The sequence below is a fragment of the Mustela erminea genome, chromosome X (assembly GCF_009829155.1).
Source record: "Mustela erminea isolate mMusErm1 chromosome X, mMusErm1.Pri, whole genome shotgun sequence".
Taxonomy (NCBI): Eukaryota; Metazoa; Chordata; class Mammalia; order Carnivora; family Mustelidae; genus Mustela; species Mustela erminea.
This window is the reverse complement of record NC_045635.1, coordinates 71,340,255-71,365,613: the sequence shown is the minus strand read 5'-3', so window position 1 is coordinate 71,365,613 and position 25,359 is coordinate 71,340,255. Positions and strand designations below refer to the sequence as shown.

The 25,359-nt window shown below is 33.6% G+C and overlaps 1 protein-coding gene across 1 annotated transcript in view; it reads right to left on the bottom strand.

Moving 5' to 3' along the window:
* LOC116583220 overlaps window positions 1–25,359 on the bottom strand; it is a 258,959-nt gene that overhangs the window by 194,019 nt on the left and 39,581 nt on the right. The window contains exons 3-4 of the mRNA XM_032331251.1: window positions 25,062–25,225; window positions 16,665–16,703 (exon numbers count right to left, since the gene is read on the bottom strand). Of these exons, the coding sequence (XP_032187142.1) occupies window positions 16,665–16,703; window positions 25,062–25,225 (203 nt within the window). The remainder of the gene's footprint in view (window positions 1–16,664; window positions 16,704–25,061; window positions 25,226–25,359) is intronic.

Genomic DNA, 25,359 nt, shown 5'->3' with positions numbered 1-25,359 from the left:
GTTCCCCTTTCCCAACATCCTCCCCAATACCTGTTGCTTCTTATATTTTTTATTTTCCCCATTTTGACAAGTGTGAGGTGATAGCTCATGGCAGTTTCTGTTTGTATTTCCCTGATGATGAGTGATAGTGAGCATCTTTTCATGTGTCTGTTAGCTATCTGAATGTCCTCTTTAAAAAATATCTATTCTTGTCTTCTACCCATTTTTTAATTATATTATTCATTTTGGGGGTGTTAAGTTTTATAAGTTCTTTATGCATTTTGGAAACTAACCTTTTATCAGATTTGTCATTTGCAAACACCTTCTTTCATTCCATACGTTGCCTTTTAGTTTTGCTGATTGTTTCCTTTGCTATGCAGAAGCTTCTATTTTGATGAAGTCCCAATTGTTTATTTTTGCTTTTGTTTCCCTTGCCTAAGAAGACATATATAGATAGAAGTTGCTACAGCTGATGTCAAAGAGGTTACTGCCTGTGTTCTTCTCTGAAATTTTTATGGTTTCAGGTCTCACATTTAGATCTTTAATCCATTTTGAATTTATTTATGTGTATGATGTATGATAGTGGTCCAGTTTTAAAATTCTTTTGCATGTTGCTGTCCAGTTTTCCCAATAGCATCTTTAAAGTCAAAGATGGCTTACAATTTTATGTGGCTAAAGGGCCAAATATACTATAATGTAAATAGTGTCTTTGTTCACTGAAAAGCACTTACCACTATTAACCAATAATAAATCTTTATTAGAAATTTGAAAGCTATAATAATTTTTTCTGAAATTTCTTCTTACACTAGGTTAGATATGTCAGTTGTTTCAATTAGATATATTAGTACTGGAGACCAATACTTTGTGAATTTTTTAGTGTGAAATATAATCATTTTTCTGTAAGTACACATTGTACACATGGTACATAACTGGTGATCCAAAACTAAATGAATCTTTTTTCAAATGGAACATTGTAAATGAAATCCTAGTTTATAATTACAACATATATAACTTATTGAACCCCTACTATATGCTAGGCACTGGACTCAGGATTTACTCATATTATTTCTAATACTCATAACAATGCTACAAGGGAACTGTTTGATCCCAATTCAGTAGATGAAGAAACTGAAGACTAGAAAAGTTAAGTAACTGACTCAAGGTCACACAGTAGTAACACAATTAAAAATTACCTGCTTGAGGTGAAATATGGAAAATATTTTATCTAAACACAATGTGACTTCCCTGCAAAAACAGTTTTTATCCATTTACACTTAAGGGTGAACAAAATGTCTAAAATCAGATATTCCTGGGGGATAGATGGAATGAAGACCATAGTAGCATACCATACCTTAACACCAAAATGGGTAAAAGCAAAAATAAAGGTCAATAACTTCAAATGTTGCTTATATAGAGCTCCACTCCAATGTGGTAAGCAGGACAGTGGCCCTTCCAAAGATGTTCATGTCATAATCCCTGGAGCCTGTGAATGTGTAATGTTATATGGCAAAAGGGAATTAAAATTGCTTAACAACCAACCTTAAAAATGAGAAGATTATGCTGAATTATTCAAATAAGCTTAGTGCAGTAACATGGGCCCTTAAAAGGAAAAGAGGAAAATGAAAAGATCACAAAGATATCAAAGTGAAAGAAATGTCAGGAGAGATGGAAAGCATGAGATTCAACCAGCCATCTCTGGCTTTGAAGCTGAAGTGTGGGGGCTATAAGGCAAAGAATGTAAATAGCCTCTAAAAGCTAGGACTCTCAGTGACAGCCAGCAAGGAAACAGGTAAGAAACTGAACTCTGACACTAACCTGAATGAATAAGAAAATGGATTTTTTCCTGGTACAACAAGAGAAGAAAAGCAACTCTGCAGACACATTGAATATTAGGCCACTCAGACATATACTAAACTTCCAAGCTACAAAAGTATAAAATAATAAATTGGTGGTGTTGTAAGATCCTAAATTTGTGCTAATTTATTATAGCAGGAATAGAAAACATACAACTGGAGTTACCTTTTTCAGGGTTACTATTGAGATGGATGCCTCCTGCTACTATCTTCCTATTTCAGTCTTCTTCACCTCAGACTCCCCTCTTCTTCATTTGTTTACCACCCTGATGTTTCCTACTCCCATAACATTTGGTGGTGTATTTATTTTTTAAAAAGTATTGGAAGTTTACTGAAGGATGTTATATAGGTACCACAAATAATACTAAAGATATCATTCAATATGCAGACCTTTGCATTCAGACAGGGTAATCATTTTAACAGTTAATACTTTCCTACAGTGACTTCCTCTGTATGATTAAAATCCTGGGTATGAGGTTAGGTTTTTTACATTATTCCACAAATAATGGATACCATGCATGTTATCGTGAATGGCTGGACTTCATTCTTTCTCACGGTTGAATAATATTCTACTGCATATACACAGTAAGTCTTCTTTTATCTATTCATTCATTGATAGACAGGTTGTTTCCATATCTTTGCTATTGTGAATGATGCTGCAATAAGCATGGAATAACAAATACGTTTTTGATATCCTGTTTTTGTTTCTTTTACAAATAAATCCGGAAGTGGGGGTGTTGGATCATATGACAGTTCTATTTATAAATTTTAAAGAAACCTTCATGCTATTTTCCATGGTGGCTGTATGAATTTACATTCCCACCAGTAGTGCACAAGTGTTCCCTTTTCTCCATATCCACATCAACACTTGCTGTCTCTTTGTCTTTTTGATGACAGCCGTTCTAACAGGTGTGAGGTGATATTTCTTGTGGTTTTGCTTTATATATAAAAAAATATGAATTAACAGAATCAGAGAGTAGAATGCTGGTTACCAGGGACTGGGCTTTGGGAAAATGGAGAGATATTGGTCAAAATGTCTGAACTTTAAATTAGAAGATGAACAAGTTCTAGAGATCCAATGTACAACATTGTAATTATAGTCAGCAATACTATGTGATATACTTCAAAATTGCTAAGAGATGAGATCTTAAATATTCTTATCAGAAAAAAATAATAATTAAATAATTATGTGACATGATAGAGGCGTTAGCCAAAGCTACAGTAGTAATTATATTGCAATATATAAATATATCAAATCAACATGGTTGTATACCTTAAACTCATACAATGTTATTAGTCAATTATATCTCAAAAAAATGCTTGATAACACACAGAATCACTCAAAGATTTTTAATGAAACAATGGTATTGTTTTTCAGTGGATAACTAGAGCTGGCATTTACTAGTTTGATAAAGGTAACTTATGAACCATCAGAAATCTGGCAAACTGGTGGCTAAATATAGCCATTATTAAAAATAAAGTAAGCTTACAATTACCTGAATTATGTTAAAAACAAAGGTAGTAAATTCTCAAAACTCACTTTTCATTGTTTTACCACATTTTTCTACTCCATTCTCTTGAGTCATTTAAATCTATTATATCTATAAGGTGGTATACTACTGTACATTTCTTCCCAACTGCATCATGATGATGGATTGAAATCAGACACAGAATATCTTCACCATGGAAACTGACAAACTTCTGATTCTATAAATCAAGTGCAGGGCTAGTGGCTCAGTATAAATTTTGCACACTGTTTCCCTATTCTCAAGTTATCCAGTGGGCATACTCCCTCAGAGCTGACCTGCCTGGGTCCCACTAATACCACAGACAACAAGCTCAACTCACAGAAGACAGAGAGTCTGTACAGATGACTGCACTAAAAGGAAAAGTGACTCAAACAGAAGAGCAGGGCATAAGCAACACATTAAAATACTCTTCTGAAGTGCCAGGGTACTGCGGAAACTTTTCTGGATAAAGTCACTACTTTCCAGAGCAGAAGACATAGATTAGTTTTTCTTTCTTTCCTTCTTTCTTTTTTTAGCTTTTGTTTAAAGCTGAATTGCTTAACACACAGAAACAGACACAGGGAGGCAGACAAAATGAAGAGATAGAGAAATTTATCCCAAATGAAAGAACAGAGCAAGTCCATAGCCAGAGAGCTAAGTAAAACAGATATAAGTAACATATCAGAAAGAGCATTTAAAGCAATGATTATAAAGATACTCACTGGACTTGAAAAAAGAATAGAAGATATGAGCAAGACCCTTAAAATAAGATAATAAATAACATAGCAGAGATAAATGGCTCAATTAATGAAATGAGAAACATGTTTGATGGAATAAACAACATAATGAAGGAAGCAGAGGAATGAATTTAGTGACACAGATGACAGAATAATGGAAAGTAATCAAAGCTGATCAAAAGAAAGAAAAAGCAGTTGTACAAAATGAGAATAGACCTAGGGAAATCAATGACTCCATCAAATGTAATAACATTCATACTGTATGAGTCTGAGAAGAAGAGGAGACAGAAAAAGGGGCAGAAAACTTGAGGAAATAATAACTGAAAACTTCCTTAATAGGGGGAATGAAACATATATTGAGATCCAAGAAGCACAGGGAACTCCCGTCAAAGTCAACAAAAGCAGACCAACACTAAGATATGTTCTAATTAAATTTGCAAAATATAGTTATAAAGAAAAAATCTTAAAAGCAGCAAGACAGAAGAAGTCCTTAATTTACAAAGGAAGACCTATAAGGCTAGCTGCAGACTTCTCAACAGAAACATGGCAAGCCAGAAAGCAGTGGCATGATATATTCAATGTGCTCAATGGGAAAAATATGTACCCAAGAATAACCAGCAAGGCTATCATTCAGAAAAAAGGGAGAGATAAAAAGCTTCTGAGAGAAACAAAAACTAAAGGAGTTGATGACCACTAAACCACCCCTGCAATAAATATTAATGGAGAATTTTTTTAGTAGAAAGAAGACTCCAGAAGTGAAAGTATGATGGTAGGGAACACAAAAGCAGTAAAAATAAATATTTCTTTAAAAATATTAATTGAGGAATTCACAAAATAAAAGGGTATAAAATATAACAATTTATAACTAAAATATAGGGAGAATAGGAACAAGAATTGGTTCAAACATGCATGACTTTGTAATACAAACTGCTAAATGCAGAAGAGGTCATACACAAGCCTAATTGTAGCCATATATCCATATATCAAAAATCACTAGTAAATATGCAAAGAATAAAGAGAAAGAAATCCAAATACATTACTAAGGAAAACCAGCAGATCATGAAAGAGAAAAAGACAAGGATCAGAGAAAATCTTCAGAAACAACCACAAAATGAGTAACAGAATGACAAAAATACATATCTAGCAATAATTACTTTGCATGTAAATGTACTAAATGCACCAATCAAAAGTTATAGGGTGACAAAATAGATACAAAAACAATAACCATCAATATGCTCCCTACAAGAGACACAGTTTAGACCTAAAGACACCTGCAGATTCAAAGTAAGGGCATGAAGAAACATCTACCTTGCATACGGATGTTTGAAGAAAGCCGTGGTAGCAATACTTATATCAGACAAAAACAGACTATAAGACAAAGAGTGTAACAAGAGAAAAAGGAGGGCACTATATAATAATAAAGGGGTGAGTTCAACAAGAAGATATAAGAATTGTAAATATTCATCCAAGAGAAGAACACCCAAATACACAAGAGTTAACACCAACATAATTACACTAATGATAATAACAGTAATAATAGGGGATTTAAAACCCCCTTTACATCAATGAACAGATCATCTGAACAGAAAACTAACAAAGAAACGACAGTTTTAGAGGAACACACTGGAACAGATGGATTTAAAGGTATATTCAGAACATTCCATCCTAAAACAACAGAATACATGTTCTTTTCAAACGCACATGGAACATTCTTCAGCACAGATAATATATCATCCCACAAAACCAGTCTCAACGAATTCAAGAAGATTAAAGTTATACCATGCATCTTTCCTGATTGCAACACTATGAAATTAAAAATTAAACACAAGAAAATATCTGGAAAGAACATACATACAAGGAAGGTTAAATAATATTCTACTAAACATGAAGGGTCAACCAGGAAATCAGAGAAGAATTAAAAAAATACATGGGCTCTGAAAAACAATCTGAGGGTTTTGAAGGGGCAGGGGGTTGGAAGTTGGGTGAGCCCGGTGGTGGGTATTATGGAGGGCACGTATTGCATGGAGCACTGGGTATGGTGCATAAACAATGAATTCTGATACACTGAAAAGAAATTTAAAAAATTAAAAATTAAAAAAATACATGAAAACAAATGAAAATGAAAACACAATGGTCCAAAACATATGGAATGCAGCAAAAGATCTTCTAAGAAAGACATATATAACCATGCACACTGACCTCAAGAAACAAGAAAAATCACAAATAAATAACCTACACTTACACCTAAAGGAGCTAGAAATAAAACAACAAACAAAACCTAAAACCAGTAGAAGGAAGGAAATGATAAATATTAGAGCAAAAAGAAATGATATCAAAACTGAAAAAACAATAGAACAGATTAATGAAAACAGGAGCTGGTTCTTTGGGAAAAAAATCAGTGAAACTGATAAAACTCTAGCCAGATTTATCAAAAAAAGAGAAAGGATTCAAATAAATAAAATCACAAATGACAGAGGATAAATAACAACCAATACCAAAGCAATACAATTTTAAGAGAGTATTATGAATATATGCCAACAAATTGAACAACCTGAAAGAAATGGATAAATTACTAGAAACATATAAACTACCAAAACTGAAACAGGAAGAAACAGAAAAGTTGAACAGACTGATAACCAGCAAAGAAATTTAATCAGTAATCACAAATCTCCTAACAAACAAAAGTCCATGATCATAGGGCTTCACATATTAATTTTACCAAACAATTAAAGAAGAGTTAATACCTGTTCTTCTCAAATTAGTCCCCCCAAAATGAAGGAAAACTACAAGTTCATTCTATGAGGCAAGCATTGACCTTATAAGAAAACTAGATAGGGGTGTCTGGGTGGCTCAATCATTAAGCATCTGGCTTGGCTCAGGTCATGATCCCAGGGTCCTCGGATCAAGGCCCGCACTGGGCTCCCTGCTCTGCGGAGAGCCTGCTTCTCCCTTTCACACTCCCCCTGCTTGTGTTTTCTCTCTCTCTCTCTTTCTGTCAAATAAATATATAAAATATTAAAAAAAAACAGATAAAGTTTCCAGTAAAAAAGAGAACCAAGAGGCCAAAATCTCTGATGAACATATATGCAAAAATTCTCAACAAAATACTAGCAAATTGAATTCAACAATATATCAAAAAAACATTCAACATGAACAAGTGAGAATTATTGCTGGGTTTCAAGTATGGTTCAATATTCACAAATCAATCAACGTGTTACATCACATCAATAAAAGAAAGGATAATAACCATATGATCATGTCAATAGATGAAGAAATAGCATTTATAAAAGTATGACAGGCATTGATAAGAAAAATCTTCAACAACATAGGTTTAGAGAGAACAGAACTCAACATAATAAATACCATATGAAAAACCCAGAGATAGGGGTGCCTGGGTGGCTCAGTGGGTTAAAGCCTCTGCCTTCAGCTCAGGTCATGATCCCAGGGTCCTGGGATTGAGTCCAGCATCAGGCTCTCTGCTCAGCAGGAAGTCTGCTTCCTCCTCTCTCTCTCTCTGCCTGCCTCTCTGCCTACCTGTGATCACTGCCAAATAAATAAACAAAATCTTAAAAAAAAAACAAAACAGAGATAATATCACCCTTAATGGGAAAAGAAGACTTTCATTATTTGTAGATGACATGATACTCTATATAGAAAACCCAAATGACTCTACCAAAAAACTGCTAGAACTGATGAATGTATTCAGTAAAGTCAAAGGATACAAAATCAATCTGCAAATATCTGTTGTATTTCTATATAGCAATTTGTAGTTTTCAGAGTAGAGGGCTTTCAACTCTTTGGTTAGGTTTATTCTTAGGGGGCTTTTTTTCATTCTTATTTTTTTATTCTTAGGGGGCTTTTTTTCTGATATTTCATAGCAGAAACATAAATGAAGAAAAGCCCCATTTACAACTGCACCAAAAATAATAAAATACCTAAGAATAAACCTAACCAAAGAGTTGAAAGCCCTCTACTCTGAAAACTACAAAACACTGAAAAAAGAAATTGCAAGGTGACACAAAGAAGTCAAAAGACATTCTATATTCATAGATTAGAGGAAAAAATATTCTTCAAAAATCTATACTACACAAAGCAGTCTACACCTTTAATGTAATCCCTATCAAGATAGCAACATCATTTTACAAAGAACTAGAACAAACAATCTTAAAATTTGTATGGAACCACAAAAGATACTGAGGAGCCAATGCAACCTTGAAATAGAAAAGCAAAGCCAAAGGCATCACAATTATAGACTTCACGTTGTATTATGCAGCTGTACCAAAACAGTATGGTATTGGCACAAAAATAAATACAGAGTTCAATAGAACAGTATATAAAACCCAGAAATAAACCCATGAGTATACTGTCAATTAATCTTTGACAAGGCAGGAAAGAATATCCAATGGGAAAAAGAAAGTCTCTACAACAATTGGTGCTGGACAGCAACATGCAAAAGAAAGAAAATGGCTAACTTTATTACAACATACACAAAAATAAAATCAAAATTGATTAAAAGACCTAAACATGAGACCTGAAACAATAAAAATCCTAGAACAAAACAAAGGCAGTAACCTCTTTGACACTAGCCTTACCAACTCTTTTTAGATGTGTCTCCTGAGCCAAGGGAAGAAAAACAAAACTAAGCTGCTGAAACTAAATCAAAATTAAAAATCTTCTTCACAGTAAGGAAATAATCAATAAAACTAAAAGACAGACTATGGAATGGGAGAAGATATTTGCAAATGGCATACCTAATAAAGGGTCAGTATCCAAAATGTAAATGGATCTTATAAAACTCAATACCCAAAAAGCAAATAATCCACTTTAAAAATGGGTAGAAGACATGCACAGACATTTATCCAAAGAAGATACACACTTGACCAACAGACATGAAAAGATGCTCAACATTACTTATCATCAAGAAAATAAAAATTAAAATTAGAATGAGATATCACCTCACAATATTAAGAATAGCTAAAATAAAAAACACAAGGAACAACAGGTGTTGGCAAGGATGTGGAGAAAGGGGAACCCTCTTACACTGTTGGTGGAAATGCAAACCGGTGCACTCACTGTGGAAAACAGTAAGGAAGTTCTTCAAAATGTTAAAAATAGAACTACCTTATGATCCAACAATCACACTACTGGATATTTTCCTAAAGAATATAAGAACACTAATTCAAAGGGATACATGAACCCCTGTATTTATAGCAGCATTATTTACTATGCCAAGATATGAAAGTAGCCCAAGTGTCCATCCAATGATGAATGGATAAAGAAGAAGTGGTATATATATACAATGGAATAATATCCAGCCATAAAAAAGAATGGAATCTTGCCATTTAAAATGACATGTATGGAGCTAGAAAGTATAAAGCTAAGAGAAATAAGTTAATTAGAGAAAGACAAATAGTATGTGATTTCACTCCTATGTGGACTTTATTATTTTTTAAAAGACTTTATTTATTTATTTGACAGAAACCGATGGAGTCACCCAGGAGCCCTGCCCTGATGTGGAATATAAGAGAAAAACCAAACAAGCAAACAAGGAAAGGGAAAAAATAAGAGATAGACAAAGCAAGAATATCTATTATAAAGAACAGCCTGGTTACCAGAGGGTAGGTTGGTGAGGGAATGGATTAAGTAAGTGATGAGGATTATGAAATGTTCTTGTCATGATGAGCACAGGGTGATGTATGGAAGTTTTGAAGTACTATACTGTACACCTGAAACTATTTTAAAACTGTATTTGAACTTACCTCACACCTGTCAGAATGGCCAAAATCAACAATAGAAGAAACATTAGATGCTGGTGAGGATGTGGATTCCCACACTGTTGGTGGGAATGCAAACTGGTGTAGCCACTCTGGAAAACAGTATGGAAGTTCCTAAAAAATTAAAAATATAGCTTCCCTACAATCCAGCAGCTGCTCTACTAGTTATTTATGCAAAGAACACAAAAATACTAATTCAAAGGATACATGTATTTACTCAAACAATACAAAAATACCAATTCAAAGGATACATGTACCCTGATGTTTATATCAGCATTATCTACAATAGCCAAGTCACAGAAATAGTACAAATGTCCACTGACTGATGAATGGATAAAGATGTAGTACACACACACACAAACACACATACATATACATGCACATATACATATGTACCATATATACACATATATGTGCCATGAAATATTATTCAGCCATAAAAAGAATGAAAACTTGCCATTTGTATCAACATGGATGGAACCACAAAGAATTAAGTTATGCAAATAAGTCAGAGAAAGACAAATACATGATTTCGCTCATACGTGGAATTTAAGAAACAAAACTAATGAACATGGGGGGGGGAAGAGAGGGAAACCAAGAAACAGACTATTAACTGTATAGAACAGATAATTACTTGAGGGAAGGTAGGCAGGAGATGGATTAAATAGGTGATGTGTATTAAGGAAGGCAATTCTTGTGACAAGCACTGGGTGTTGATTAATCCCTAAATTCTATACCTGAAAATAATATTATGCTCTATGTTAACTAACTGGAATTTAAAAAAAATTAAGGAAAGGAAAAAAAAGATAACTAAGTTGAAACTAGTCCTCTCACAAGTAAAAAAAAAAAAAAGAAATATCTGAAATTACAGATAATCAGATCTATAATCCCATGATATCACCAGCCTGGCATTTACAACAATTATTTCAACGAATAGGAAAAGTGATTTATTTTATGCAATATAAATACAAATCTGTATGATACTGCAAGACTTGCCTTCCTTGTGAGATTGATGGAATTTAAAGTTGAGTTTACAAGCTATACAAACCTTCATATTGATAATAACAGTTTGTACTTCCATGTGCAACTGGAATCTCATTTAATTCATCTCTCTGATTGACATCTGAAATAGTTGTAAATATTGTGACTGAGTACTGTATTCTATATACTTCAGCCTGTTAACAGGAATCACTCATTTATTAAAAGAAGCTAATGAGTTTAAAAGTTATTTCCACAAATAATGTGGAAGACCCATTCTCACTGTGCTTTAATCAAGGTGAAGGCTCTAATCAACCAGCTCCAGTACTACTAGATAGTGATTTGGCTAGCAACTGCCTGGAAAAATAGGTAAGTATAATCCTTACAATGTGTGGCATGTCCAAATAGAAATAGTTATTAGGGAAGCATCATTATCTATCAGGATGCTGGAAAGTAACTACATCATCTGACTGTTACAATGATTCAGTAAGACTGGTACACATAGTACTTAATACAGTGTCAAGTGTTCAGTTACTTTTAATAAATGGTGCTAGTATTTTGTTCTTGTTAACATTTTTCTGCTCCATTTAGCCTAACAGATACTTGTTAAAAACCTGCAGCTTTTTTAAAGCGAGATCATATAAAAATCACAATAATAGTTGGTTAGTATTGATATAATTTTATAAAATTTATCCTGCATAATTAGTGTATTAACTAATTAAATTAAAAATAATCAGGTATTTTATGAGTAAATTTAATACACATATATAAACAATATGAATCTGTCATTAAAGAGAATCTAAAATTTCAAAAATAATAAAATAAAAACACATTTTTAATAAAAATAAGTATAATAATAAAGAAAGAGCTCTTAATTATAGCGAACAATCTGGTGGTTACTAGAGAGAAGGGAGGTGGGACACTGTGTTAAATAAATGATGCAGATTAAGAAGTGCACTTATGATGAGCACTGAGTAATGCATGAAATTGCTGAATCACTATATTGTACACCTGAAACTAATATAACACTGTATATTAGCTAACTGGAATGTAAATAAAAACTTAAAAAATCAACAAATGTATTCTCTGAAAATTGGCTATATGGAACTTATGATAAAGAGCACCATACATTTTATTATTTAATTTTGGGCTACCTACCTTAATATCAGTAATATATATACCATATATGTTCATATATATTTATATATCTATCTAAATCTGTATTTATATATCATGCCTGTTTTTTCCAAACAACCAGTTCAACATTTGCCAGGACACCACTGACTTACAATTTCACTTTTTTAAGCTAATTTTCATTCATTCTGTTAAGACAGTTAGACTTAAGTACATAGATGCAAAAAAGAGTAAGTACAAAATTCCTGCCATCTAAAAAGGGCATGGCATCCAAGGATACTAAGAATCCTGAGTACTTTGACATGTGACAAACTCAAAGATAACCATTTTTTTTCCTTCTCTATGAAGTGTGGTGATAACCAAAACATGAGGGAAAGGGAACCTATAAAGTGACTCTTTAAACAAAGTTAACAGTAATCTCTGTGGACCTTATGAATCAAGGGGTTAGGACTCTATATTAGACTATGACTTCTCCACAACTTCTATTCATAGAAATCCAAAACATTACAGGCATCCACAATGACTCTCCAAGCTAATCCTTCTTTTACATCCTTATCAAAAAAAAAAAAAAAGTTGTGGTCTTTCATTCTCTCTCAAATATACGTTGTGCTCCTCAATCCCTCAAACTTTTTTTTTTTTAACTTGAGATGATCATTCCTAATGAACTCCTAGTTGAAGAGTGTTGTCTCTTATATACCCTTAAGGACTTTATCATCAGTTCTGAATTTACTCATCTATCCTAAGAAGCGCTATGGTAAAAAGCTTATGGTTAAAACACTGTGCTATATGGTTAAAAAAAAAAAAAAAGTCTCCTCATGGTCTGCTCTAACAGCCTCAAATTCATATATTATTTATGTATGTTGATTTTTTCAGAGAAACCCTTCCCCTTTTTGAATGAGGAAAATTTATGGAAGGATCTGTAAAGCGTTTTTTAATCCTGAAAGTATGTGTGTGTGTGTGTATATATATGTGTGTGTCTCTGTGTGCGACACACAGAGACACACACAGACACACACATATATATACACACCATATATATATGCACACACATATATACACAACATATATATATAAACTTTATATATGTAGGTGTGTATATATATATATAAACTTTATATATGTATGTATTTTTCAGATGGTAAAAGATGGTAAAGCTTAAAATGTAAGTTGTTAATATGTATGTGTATATATATATATATAGATAACATGTTAGTATATGTGTGTATATAAGCTGTTAATATGTGTGTATACACATATAAACTTTATATATATATATAAACTTTATATATATATGAATGTATTTTGCAGATCATGAAAGATGGTAAAACTTACAAATGTAAGCTATTAATATTATAGCTTTTATTGTTACCATCACTATTTTTCAAGATGCCTGGGCTCCTTTCCTTTTCATTCTTTAAAAAAAAAAAAAGATTTTATTTATTTATTTGACAGAGAAAGAGAGTGAGAGAGAGCACAAGAGAGTGGAATACCAAGCAGATGGAGAGGGAGAAGCAGACTCCCCACTGAGCAGAGAGTCTAACATGGGACTCCATCCCAGGACACTGGGATCATGACTCGAGCTGAAGGCAAATGCTTAACTGACTGAGCCACTCATTCTTTCCTTCTCATTCTTTTTTTAAAATATTTTATTTATTTATTTGACAGACAGAGATCACAAGTAGGCAGAGAGGGAAACGGGGGGGGGGGGGGCGGGGGAAGCAGGCTCCTCAATGAACAGAGAGCCCAATGCGGGGCTCGATCCCAGAACCCTGGGATCATGACCTGAGCTGAAGGCAGAGGCTTTAACCCAGTGAGCCACCCAGGTGCCCCTCCTTCTCATTCTTAAAATCTGCTGTTTTGGGCCAGCAATTGCAAAGGATTTAATTGTCTGAAAAAAAAGTAGAAAAGTCAGGAATGCTGAAAAGTGAATTGGAGAGTTAACATTAAAGCTAAAGATTAAACTAACAAAGAACCTTTAATGGTAGAGTTAGCAGTCTGATTTTAATCAGTCATATTTCTGCACAAGGGAATGTTTGAGGATAATGCCAAAGAACGATTATTCTGGATAAACTTTGTAATGTGTATTGGAGCAGAAAGCCAAGAGACTGTGGTATACAGTTCTTCAATACTACTATTACTACTAGAAAGGAGGAGGAAGAGGAGAAATAGGAGGAGGAGGCAGTAGCAGCAATGGAGTGGAAGGAAGAGATGGAGGAGGGAAAGAAATAGCTGCTACAGCTAATACTAAGCACTATACACAAAAATTAAAGTTAATTATCTCAGGTAATACAACAATTTTAGCATTGTCATGATCTCTATTTTGCAGATACAGCAAGGGAAGTTCTGAGCCAGTGAGTATTATGTGCAACATCATAGCTAGTAAGTTTTATCTGGAATGTAAACCTAGGCAGCCTGACTCTAGAGCCCAAATTCTAAACCTGAATTCTAAATTCCAATTCTGAATAGTTTAAAGATTTGATTTAAGGTGACATACTCCCAACTAACTGAATGCATTTCCAACAGTACTCTTGAATTAAAAGCTAATTTTAAAAAAATCTACAATAATCAGGAGTATCTGTAGATAAATGAGTGTGATGCCCCAAGATAAGATTAACTGAAATAGCATTTTTTAATGCTAGATGAAATGAGTCAGCCAGAGAAAGATAAATACCCTATAATTTCGCTAATACATGGAATTTAAGAAACAAAAGAAAATGAACAAAGGACAAAAGAGACAAACAAAGAACCGGAGACTCTTAAGTATATAGGGAACAAACTGGGTTGCCAGAGGAGACATGGGTGAGAGGATGGGTGAAATAGGTGAAGGGAATTAAGAGTATGCTTAGAATGAAAGCACCAAGTAATGTATAGAACTGTCAAAACACTGTATTGTATACCTGAAACCAATGTAACATGGTGTGTCCATTATAATTAAATTAATTTTAAAAATCTTAAAAAAATTAAACAGCATTTGATAAAATTTTACTGGAGAGCTCTATTCTCTAACTATTCTAACTATAATTGCTAATATATTTGTATTTTTCCTTTAGAAGCTACTATAGACACTAAAAAAATAGTGTAGCAGTAGGTTGAAAGTGATTAAAAGCAGAGGATATATGAACCCCCCCCAAAATCTCAAAACTCAGGAAAGAGTGTATCATTCCTCAAAAGTCACTAAACAGAAAAACTCTGCAATTAGGCTATCTTCAAGTTATCTATCTTATTATTCACTGCTAATAAGGAACAATCAAATTTTCTGATTGTTTACATATCCAACTTAATCCCAAGGATGATAATGACATACATATCTAATTTAATCCCACCAAGGATGACAATGACATATTTTTAAAAATCCACAAATTATGAACTCATACACAAACAATCTATACTAAGTTGGTTGCCTAGAAGGCAACTTACAAATGAATCTCTAAGTGTCCTTTTCATACCTGCTGTAGCTATGTTTGTGGTGTGTGTGTGGGGGGGGTAGGTGGGGGGAGAGAGAGTAATAGTATGTGAATTCCTGAAAATTTACTCAGAAAATATGTTTATCCCTCTATGAGGTGCTCATATGGCTCAGTCAGTTAACTTCTGACTCATGATCTCAGGGTCTTGAGATCAAGCCCCCGCATTGAGCTCTGTCCTCAGCTGCAAGGGGGTGAGTCTTCTTGAGATTTTCTCTCCATCTCCTTCTGCCCCTCCCCACTGTGCTTGTTTTTTCTCTAAAATAAATAAATCTTTAAAAAAATGTGTTTAGCCCTCTACCTTAAAGGCCAATTGTTTAAGCAAGAGGTTCTACTTTAACCAAATGTTTGAAATATTAAATTGTGTACTTTCAGCCTGACTCCCAAATGTAAAATGCCAAATTTTCAAAGGAAAAAAACCTGATCAATAATATATTTTCTTACAGTAACTGTAGTTTTTCTAAGTTCTGTGACTAAAAATTTAAAAATTAGTATCTCTTTGCTGAAATATGTTCATGCTTCAATAATGCTTCTGTATATTCACTTCTGTGTATTCAAATTCTTCTCACTGACAAAAATACATCTCTAAGACAGTGGTAAATTAATTAAAAGAAATTTTCTGGTGAACAGATACATAGTTTACAAAAAAAACGGACAAAAACAGAAAAATCCCCACTATTTTAGAAACTCTTATACACTAGCAGGAACAAAAAATAACATAACTGTCCAGCAATTTCTTGGATTTCTTGGACATTATATAACACCCCCCCTCTTTCGCTGTCTCTCTTTCCCTGCCTCAAACACACACACACACACACACATACACACACACACACACACACACACCATAACTAACACAGAAGATAAAGGAGGTGACAATATATTCAACTACCATGACATCCAAAAGCCCAGAGCCAAAAGAGATCAAGCGTTAAAACTTTAACAGAAACAGAATTAAATTTATCCATGCAGAGTGAACCAGTAAGTCATCCAGATGTTTCCAGCCGGATATTTGGTATACTGTGAAAAGATACCATTTGACTCACTTTTTCCCACATTGTAGGCAGCTGTTAATAGTAGCAATTCCAAGACAATTTAGTAACTATACTTTGAACCATAAAATTATAAATCTCAGTACATCCTGCCCCATCACACTTGTCTTTAGTATTGCAACAAATAATTTTTTACTTAGATTTCCTCAATAGATTTTTTGTTGGTGTTACTACTATTGTTTTCTTACCTGATCTTCTCCTTGCATATCTTTCTTCTCAACTTTGTCCTAAGGGGGAAAAAATCAAGACAATTTAATGGAGCATATACAGTTAAAAAGAGGAAGCTGTATTTTAAAGAGAAGTTAAGCTGTTAATAAAAGTAAAGATAAGGTGAACTATAATTTATGTTCAGTGAGCTTCAACTCTACTTCTATGAGAATTAAGCTTAAATGCATGACATGCTAGTATTTTAGTGCAGTTATTTAATTATCTACAAATTGTCTTTACATCCAACCAACATATCTATATCTCACAAAATATTTATGTTTGGAGACACTCTGTAAAAGAGCTCTTTAAGATAAAAAGAAATTCCAATTTCTTAAGCTTCTGGCATCTCTCCCATAAGATTACTGACCGTCCTTCTAAAATAATATGTTAAGTATTTAGTTTCCACCCCATGCCCTAAGAAAAAATTCACCTGAGTCTGAAGACTTGCACTCTTGGCAATTTCATTTCTCAGAAAAGAAAAACATGGTAAGAACAGTTTATCTGGTCCAAATTTTGAGCAAAAAATAACTATTTATAAAACCTAGAAGCCTTGGGAAAAAGTGACCATGTCATGTCATCTTATAGTTAGTAAGTAGTAATGAAGGAAGGGAATGGTAGGCATAGTCAGACACATGTCTTGCTATTAATAGAATGACATTTCCAAGCAGCTGTCCAAATAGTTCAAGTCCCCCATTACAACTGTAACTTACCTCAGAGTCAATATAAAAAACCAACCAGCTAACAATTCTGGAATTTAAATAATGATGAATGAACTTGAGGAAATTCCTGCTCTATAGGCTACTTAAGTGATAAACTGCCTATAGTGAGAGAATAACACAATTTCCTTAACTTTTGTTTTACCATGCAGTCAGCTATTGTGGAACCCAGATATCTATTCAAACAGTGGCCAAGACATTAGTTTTTTTATATTACACATCTTTAGTCCTTATATTTAACTGTAGTTTCTATTAAGAGTAGAAAAATGAGACTGTAGAAGAAAGACCAAAAGATAGCGTTATTTAGATTTCTCAGCTTTATAATTATTTAAGGTTTCCCTCTTAGAAAGTTAAAGAATAGAATGAAAGGAAGATGACCTTTAATTGCAAATATATATTGATGATAAGTCATAACAAGAACTATAAAAACCGACAGATATGAAAATAAGTTGTGTCAGCTTTCTTCACAGAACAGAGAACCATTCATTTATTTCTGGGTAAAAAGGAAGATGACTGAAATAATTGAACACTGAGTTTAGTTCATCTTCAATATAATTATAATGAAGAATGAATAGAAGACAGAAAAAGTGATAAAGTAATAATGTTTTAGAATATAGAATTAGTTAGCCAGTACTATGATACCACAGAAAGCAGAGCAAGACTCTGTCTGGTTTACACTCATAAGCAGTACCAGTTATTTTCATATCTAGGTATTTTCTCATTCCTACTATAATTAAAGAAATTTAATTTTAATACAAGTTCCTCAAATTTTGTTATCCATTAACACGTTGTTCTGGGGCACATAGTAAATAAATTAATTGAGTTTTTTTTCCCCTTTTTATTTGTTCTGTTTAGAGCTATTGAAGTCAAACTTCCTTATACTGGGAAAGAAGCAGAAATAAAGGACATTTTAATGAAAAGTTTGCACATCCCAGAAAGGTTTCTATTTCTGAGATGGGAGATAAAGATTTTGAATTTTTTTCTTAAAATAATCTCCAAGGAAGTTCATTGCAGGTAAAATTAACTTGAATGAGTTAAGTCTTGAAACCGAAATCAGTTACTGATCTTTCCTTCTGACTGCTGAACAGTAAACCATCTGCTTTGTCATCATGTAAATCACATTCCTTTCTGTTAACATGGTTACAATTTACCACCATTTGTTACAGCAACATGGGACTAAGGAGCAACTGGTTGTATTTTGAAAGGAAGCTGTACAGTAATCTCTATATTTCCCAGGTTTAAAGCAGGGAACAACAGTCTGAGTGTCTGAAAACACTGTCTGCCTGTCTGATTTTACTGGAATTTTTTAGTATGCATTATGAATTAGTTCCACCATGGAAGTAAAGGTGTAGACATCTTTACATCCTTCTACTCAACATTTCAAGAGGAGTCATATAGGAAAATAAAATAAATTTTCAAATGTCTAGTATTCTATTCCAGACTTCAAAGTACATGTGATTTTATATAAAACCAAGCAATAGTGGCACAAGGAAGGCAACAGTGTTTTTTCTTGATTTCTCAGATACAAGAAAATATTCTATAAAATAAACTTTAACCCACATTTGATGACATGTTCTATAATGAAATTTGGATAGAGGAAATAACTTAGAATGATGGATTCTGCCCTAGATTTAAGCATAAGCTAGATAAGCAAGCTAAATTCAGAAAAGAACATAGAAATATATTAATTTTCCATATGATAAAAGGACAAACTTATTTGGATTATATGTAATTTTTGAAACATGATTATCATTATTCCTTCTATTCTTTCCATTTTTGAAAAATTTATATCCTATTGATTATTTCCCAATTGCTATTCTTCTATAATAAAGATCAATTGTAAATCTTTGGAAAGCCTTTCCAAACTCTATAAATGGCACTGATAGTAATTATGGTTATCTGTGATACTAAAAGAACGTATTAGCTATAGTTCAATGAATACCTATTACTTGATTCCAGACACAGAAACTTCCCTACTCCTCTGAGGGACATAAATCCTTGCATTCACGAAGTTGAATTTCTGTTTATAATGATATTTACTTATCATGTTTGTCAGTAATTATCTTCACATAACTTAACCCTTAATTATATTAAATACGATTTTTATTTATTAACTGCCAAATGAATGAACCTATCTATAAATATCTATAACATCAATAATCTGTTTTCTTTGATATTGTTCTTGCCTGGTACTGGTCTTTGTAATTAACTCAGAGAGATGAGAAAGCCCAGGTGCAAAAAAGATCTACTGGAGACAGATTTTCAACTTCATGCTTTAATGACAAATCTATAGAGTACTTCCTCACTGCATGGGGATATACAGTTTAAAAAATATAATTATACATTGCCATCTTCCACCAAATATTTCTGTCTTTCTAGAAAAGAGAGACCTTTCACCAGTGCCATAAAGGTCCTACTGAGCTTTCTAGTAAAACATGATACTACTTTCTTAATCAAGGAAAGATGAATATGGGTAAGTATAAAAATTCAACAATTATTTTCTTCTTGCTTAGCTGATTTAAAATATGCTAACTGGGGCACCTGAGTGGCTCAGTCATTAAGTGTCTGCCTTTGGCTCAGGTCATGATCCCAGGGTTCTGGGATAGAGCCCTGTATCAGGCTCCCTGCTCAGCAGGAAGCCTGCTTCTCCCTCTCCCACTCCCTCTCTGCTTGTGTTCCCTTTCTCACTGTCTCTCACTCTTTCTCTGTCAAATGAGTAAATAAAAATCTTTAAAAGTAAATGAATAAATAAATAAATGCTAACTGCATAATAGCAATAACCCATGAAGCAAATGGTATATTTAAGAAGGGCCCAACAAAAGTAATACAGATAAGTTTATGTTTGGTTAACTTATTTATCTTTATCAAACAATTAATTTTTAATGTATGAAAATATTTTGCCTCAAACTTTACTACCCATAAGACTATAATGAATTTCTTTTACCTCTTTGGTAATTTTTTTTTTTTTATTTCCAGCATAACAGTATTCATTATTTTTGCACCACACCCCGTGCTCCATGCAATCCGTGTCCTCTATAATACCCACCACCTGGTACCCCAACCTCCCACCCCCCGTCCCTTCAAAACCCTCAGATTGTTTTTCAAGGTCCATAGTCTCTCATGGTTCACCTCCCCTTCCAATTTGGTAATATTTTATCTTGCTGACGTTGCCCTCCCCAGATATATATCTCCCTTAACTGCTGGTGATTTCCTCGCTCTTTTGATAGCCTCTAGATCCCTCTCATTCATTCTCGCCTTTGCCCACCTTCTTTTCTTCTCTGGTATCTTCTTTGAGTGTAACAATACTGAGCCAGACAATCTGAACTTTAAACCCATCTCCATCATTTATTCATCAAGCAATCATGGAGCAAAACAAACTCTATGACTCTCAGTTTCTTCATCTATAAAACAAGCATGACAGCAGTTATCCATAATGTTCTTTTTTTAAAAAACTCATCCTTTAAAAAGTTCTATTTTGGGGGCACCTGGGTGGCTCAGTGTGTTAAAGCCTCTGCCTTCAGCTCAGGTCAGGATCTCAGGGTCCTGGGATCGAGCCCCACATCGGACTTTCTGCTCCGCGGGGAGCCTGCTTCCCTTCCTCTCTCTCTCTCTCTGCCTGCCTCTCTGCCTACTTGTGATCTCTGTCTGTCAAGTAAATAAATAAATAAAATCTTTAAAAAAAAAAAAAGTTCTATTTTGTATGTGTTTTAGAATGCCTGATATTCTTTCCTTACCTCTCAGTTGTTAAAATTAGAATAGAATACAGAATGGTACTTTATAAATGATTCCCTGCTACATACAGTCAAGTTAAAAGTCAATAATAATACGAAGTAAAGTTAAAGTCAATAATATTATATTTAGATTACTTCAAAAATCTTCAAATCAAGCTTTCTTTTCTTCTCCAACAACATTTCCCAAGATTTCCACTATCACCTGACGTTGTGTTAGCCTTCAAAATTGTATCTCTATATCTGAATTAACACCCTCTAACCACACATAAACCATATTTTAAATCTATAAAATTATAATAGTGTTGAAAACTGATAATTTTATACCATACTTTATATCTACACTTCTTTAAGATTTTATTTATTTGACAGAGAGATCACAAGTAGGCAGAGAGGTAGGCAGAGAGGCAGGCAGAGAGAGAGGGGGAAGCAGGCTCCCTGCTGAGCAGAGAGTGCAATGTGAGGCTCCATCCCAGGACCCTGAGATCATGACTTGAGCCAAAGGCAGAGGCATAACCCACTGAGTCAGACAGGCACCCCTTTATATACACTCTTAATTTTATCTTTTATCTTATATTTAAAATCTATATGCATGTGATCCATGTATCTACTTTCTACTAGATATTAAAGAAATTATGATGGATTTCTATTAAAAATATGTCAAGAAGAATAGTTATATTTTACAATTGCTGATGTCTTCTCTCATTTCTCAAGTTTCATCCCTCTGTGAAAGCACAGAAATAAGGTAATTACAGTCCTCTTTACTAAGAAATCATTTGTTATTCAGATTCTGTCCCCTCACTACTTTTTCTGTTTACTTCCAGGTCATACTTTTTGAGCATTTTTCTTCTAATGGGGTTATCACTTATTACACATTGGAAGTCCCAGATATCCAGTTAAAATATGATGATATAGGTAGGATATGATATGATATGATATGATATGATATGATATGATATGATATGATACTTGGCTAATTTTCAGAATTTGAGTCAAAAACAGCCTTACCAAAAGTCATTACTCAAACAGCTATATGAAAACTTATCTATTACCTTTAGGAACATGTGTCCCTTTTCAGTTTGATCTTTCAAAATATTATCACAACCTGTACCTTAGGGACCATATAAACTTATAAAATACCACATTACATTGATTGGAGAAGACAAATTTATTTTTGAATTCTAAAATTTCCTAAATCAAGATGTGATTGTTTATACATATGGGAAGAAATCATTGGACTAACTCAATTGGTTGCTTTTTTTTTTCTTTCAAAGGGGTAAATGAAATAATAGCACACTTCAATGACTGCATTTTAAATTCAATGAAATACTTTTATTCAGACAGATCCCAGAAGATAAACATGGTCAGGAAACATTTAGAGGGTATAAGTTTTTAAGATCTTCAGGTTCATATATACCTCAGTAATTTGACTGAAATACTGACACATTACAAATCTTTTTTTTCCCCTTTTAATCAAAAGGATATCCTTTAAAACATGCTGTGAAGGATGGGTAACATGGTAGCATAATCACAAGAATTTATGAAATTATCTAAGAATAGAAACAATTTTGATGCCAAGATATTCTAGAGAATGGCTGGCCAGTTAAGAGAAATTGATATTATTAGAGTTTTCCCCATATCAAATATTTCTTTTTTATCCATCCAATATTTTTAAATGGTATTCTACTCTGTAGGGAAAAACTACTTGACCTCTTGACATAATCAACAGCCTCCAATATGTCTTCCATATAGAAATAAACTTGTATTTAAATTGTATGGATGACTGTTAAACCCTTTTCAGACTGACACACTAAATTTGTTCAGTCAGTATATAAGGGTTCTCATGGTGTTTACTTGTTAGTAGTCTTAACTGAATACCTAACTTAATGGGATATAAAGTGTAATAAAATACACATATTGTCATACTACTGTAATGACTAAGATGGAAAAGATACCCAAGGGATACTTTAAAAAGGAGTACACAGCCTTCCATTGCAAAAATGAGTGAGGACCTGAATAGACATTTTTCCAAAGAAGATATACAGATGGACAAAAGACACATGAAAAAATGCTCAACATTACTAATTATCACACAAATGCAAATCAAAAATCCAACAAGATATCACCACACAGCTGTCAAAATGGTTGAAATCAAAAAGACAAGAAATAACAAGTATTGGTGAAGGTGTGGAGGAGAAGGAACTCTTGAGAACTATTGGTGGGAATATAAATTGGTACAGCCACTGTGGAAAACAATGTAGAGTTTGCTCAAAAAATTACAAATAGAAATACCATACGGAAAGATTCCTTCATAAACTCATTTATTTGAGTTTAAACACCATAAATCTTACGTTATGATCCCAGGGCCCTGGGATGGAGCCCCACATCGGGCTCCCTGCTCAGCAGGAAGCCTGTTTCTCCCTCTCTCACTCTCCCTGCTTGGGTTCCCTCTCTCAGTGTCTCTCTCCCTGTCATATAAACAAATAAAATCTTCTAAAAAATAAAAATAAAATGCGTAGTAATTAAAGAAAGTTTTTACTTGCTGTGTATTTAGAAGACTTTGGGAAGTGCTCCTTTATTAAAGTTGAAATAAGAAGCCATGCTGCAACTGCTTAATTGTCTTTTTGACACTAGCTGTGGTGTTTCCTAATGGTTGTATGTGCCCCACTGTGTTTGTGTGCACTTGTATATCTGTGTCAGAGCAAGCAAAAGAACCAGAGCAAGAAAGTGAGTGAGAGGATGTATTTCTGTGCAAAGGATAGCTAGGAGTGTTTCTCACCCTTCTATGAACTGCGAACCTCTGCCAGGAGTCTTGCTCTAGATGTGAGATTAATATATATAATGGTGGGCAAATTTGGTTTATAGCAGATGCCAGTATAATTCTATTAAACATGTTTACATCTAAAAAAAAAAAAAAGAAAAAAAGAAATACCATACGATCCAATAATGCCACTAGTGGGTATTTACCCAATGAAGATGAAAATAATACTTCAAAAATATATATGCAACTCTATGTTTACTATAACATTATTTACAATAGCTAAGGTATGGAAACAACCTACGTGTCCACTGCTGGCTGAATGGATAAAGAAGTCGTATATACATGCAGTGGAATATTATGCAGGAACAAAAATGATGAAAGCTTGTCATTTGTAGCAATATGGATGGACCTAGAGGCTTTTATGCTGAGTGAAATTGGTCAGACTGAGAAAAAATAGTTTTCAAGCCTATCAAATGAAAATGTGGAAAATGAAACTCATTAGACAAAATTAGGCATATGACATTGCTTGAATTTCTCAAGTAACTGAAGGTCCTCAATCAATATTTGTTGAGTAGATAGATGGATTTTGATCACAGCCCTGAAATAATGAAAAACTCCACGTTTTCTTCATCTTTGTTAAACAGTGCCAGTATATTCTTTGTATTTATTATTGAGTTGTGGGTTGACTTAGCTATTATATAAAGTGACAAATCTAGATGCAGAGACATCTGTCGAGAATATTGTGTCTGGCCCTGATAACCCCTTACCATTCTTCAATTCATTTTGAGCCACGGTAGATAGAGCAGTCTTCTCAATCCTTTGATCTTATAAAACTTTGTACATTTATTTCCTAGAATCTCCATGTCTGACTTTCAATTCTGGGAAGCAGAATACCCTTGAGTTTAGGCAGAATATCCTTGACTTTTCCCAGGATTGATGGACAAGAAACAATAATCACTTCAGACAGTGCCATGATTCAAATATAGGATTAAGAAGGGCCCACATAATTTTTAAGTAGAGTAATGAAAAACCATATCAATCATAAGTACTTTTGAGTTGAAAGACAAAAAACTGCAATTCACTGTAGAGAATATAGTATCAGACAGAAGCACAATCTTCAATTATTACTAGTTATTTAGAAATAAAGGCAATATAGAACAGTGTTATACTCACCTTTTCACAAATATTAGCAACTGCTTTCAATATGATGTCCTGGTGGTCAGTCCGGGTTATGCCAAGATCACTAAGTTGTTGCCGGGTGATATTAAGTAGTTTCTCTCCATTGATTTCTGCTCTTTCAAAATTTTCTCCATAGACTGGAAAAGAGCAATCCAATCCTGAAAAAGATAAAAGAGGTAGAGGAGATTTCAAGGAAAATAAAGTCTGTACCTCCTTGTAAAGATAACTATATGTTTCTATAGTATAGAATTACTTGTGAAAATAAAATAAAATAAATTTTTTTAGAAACACA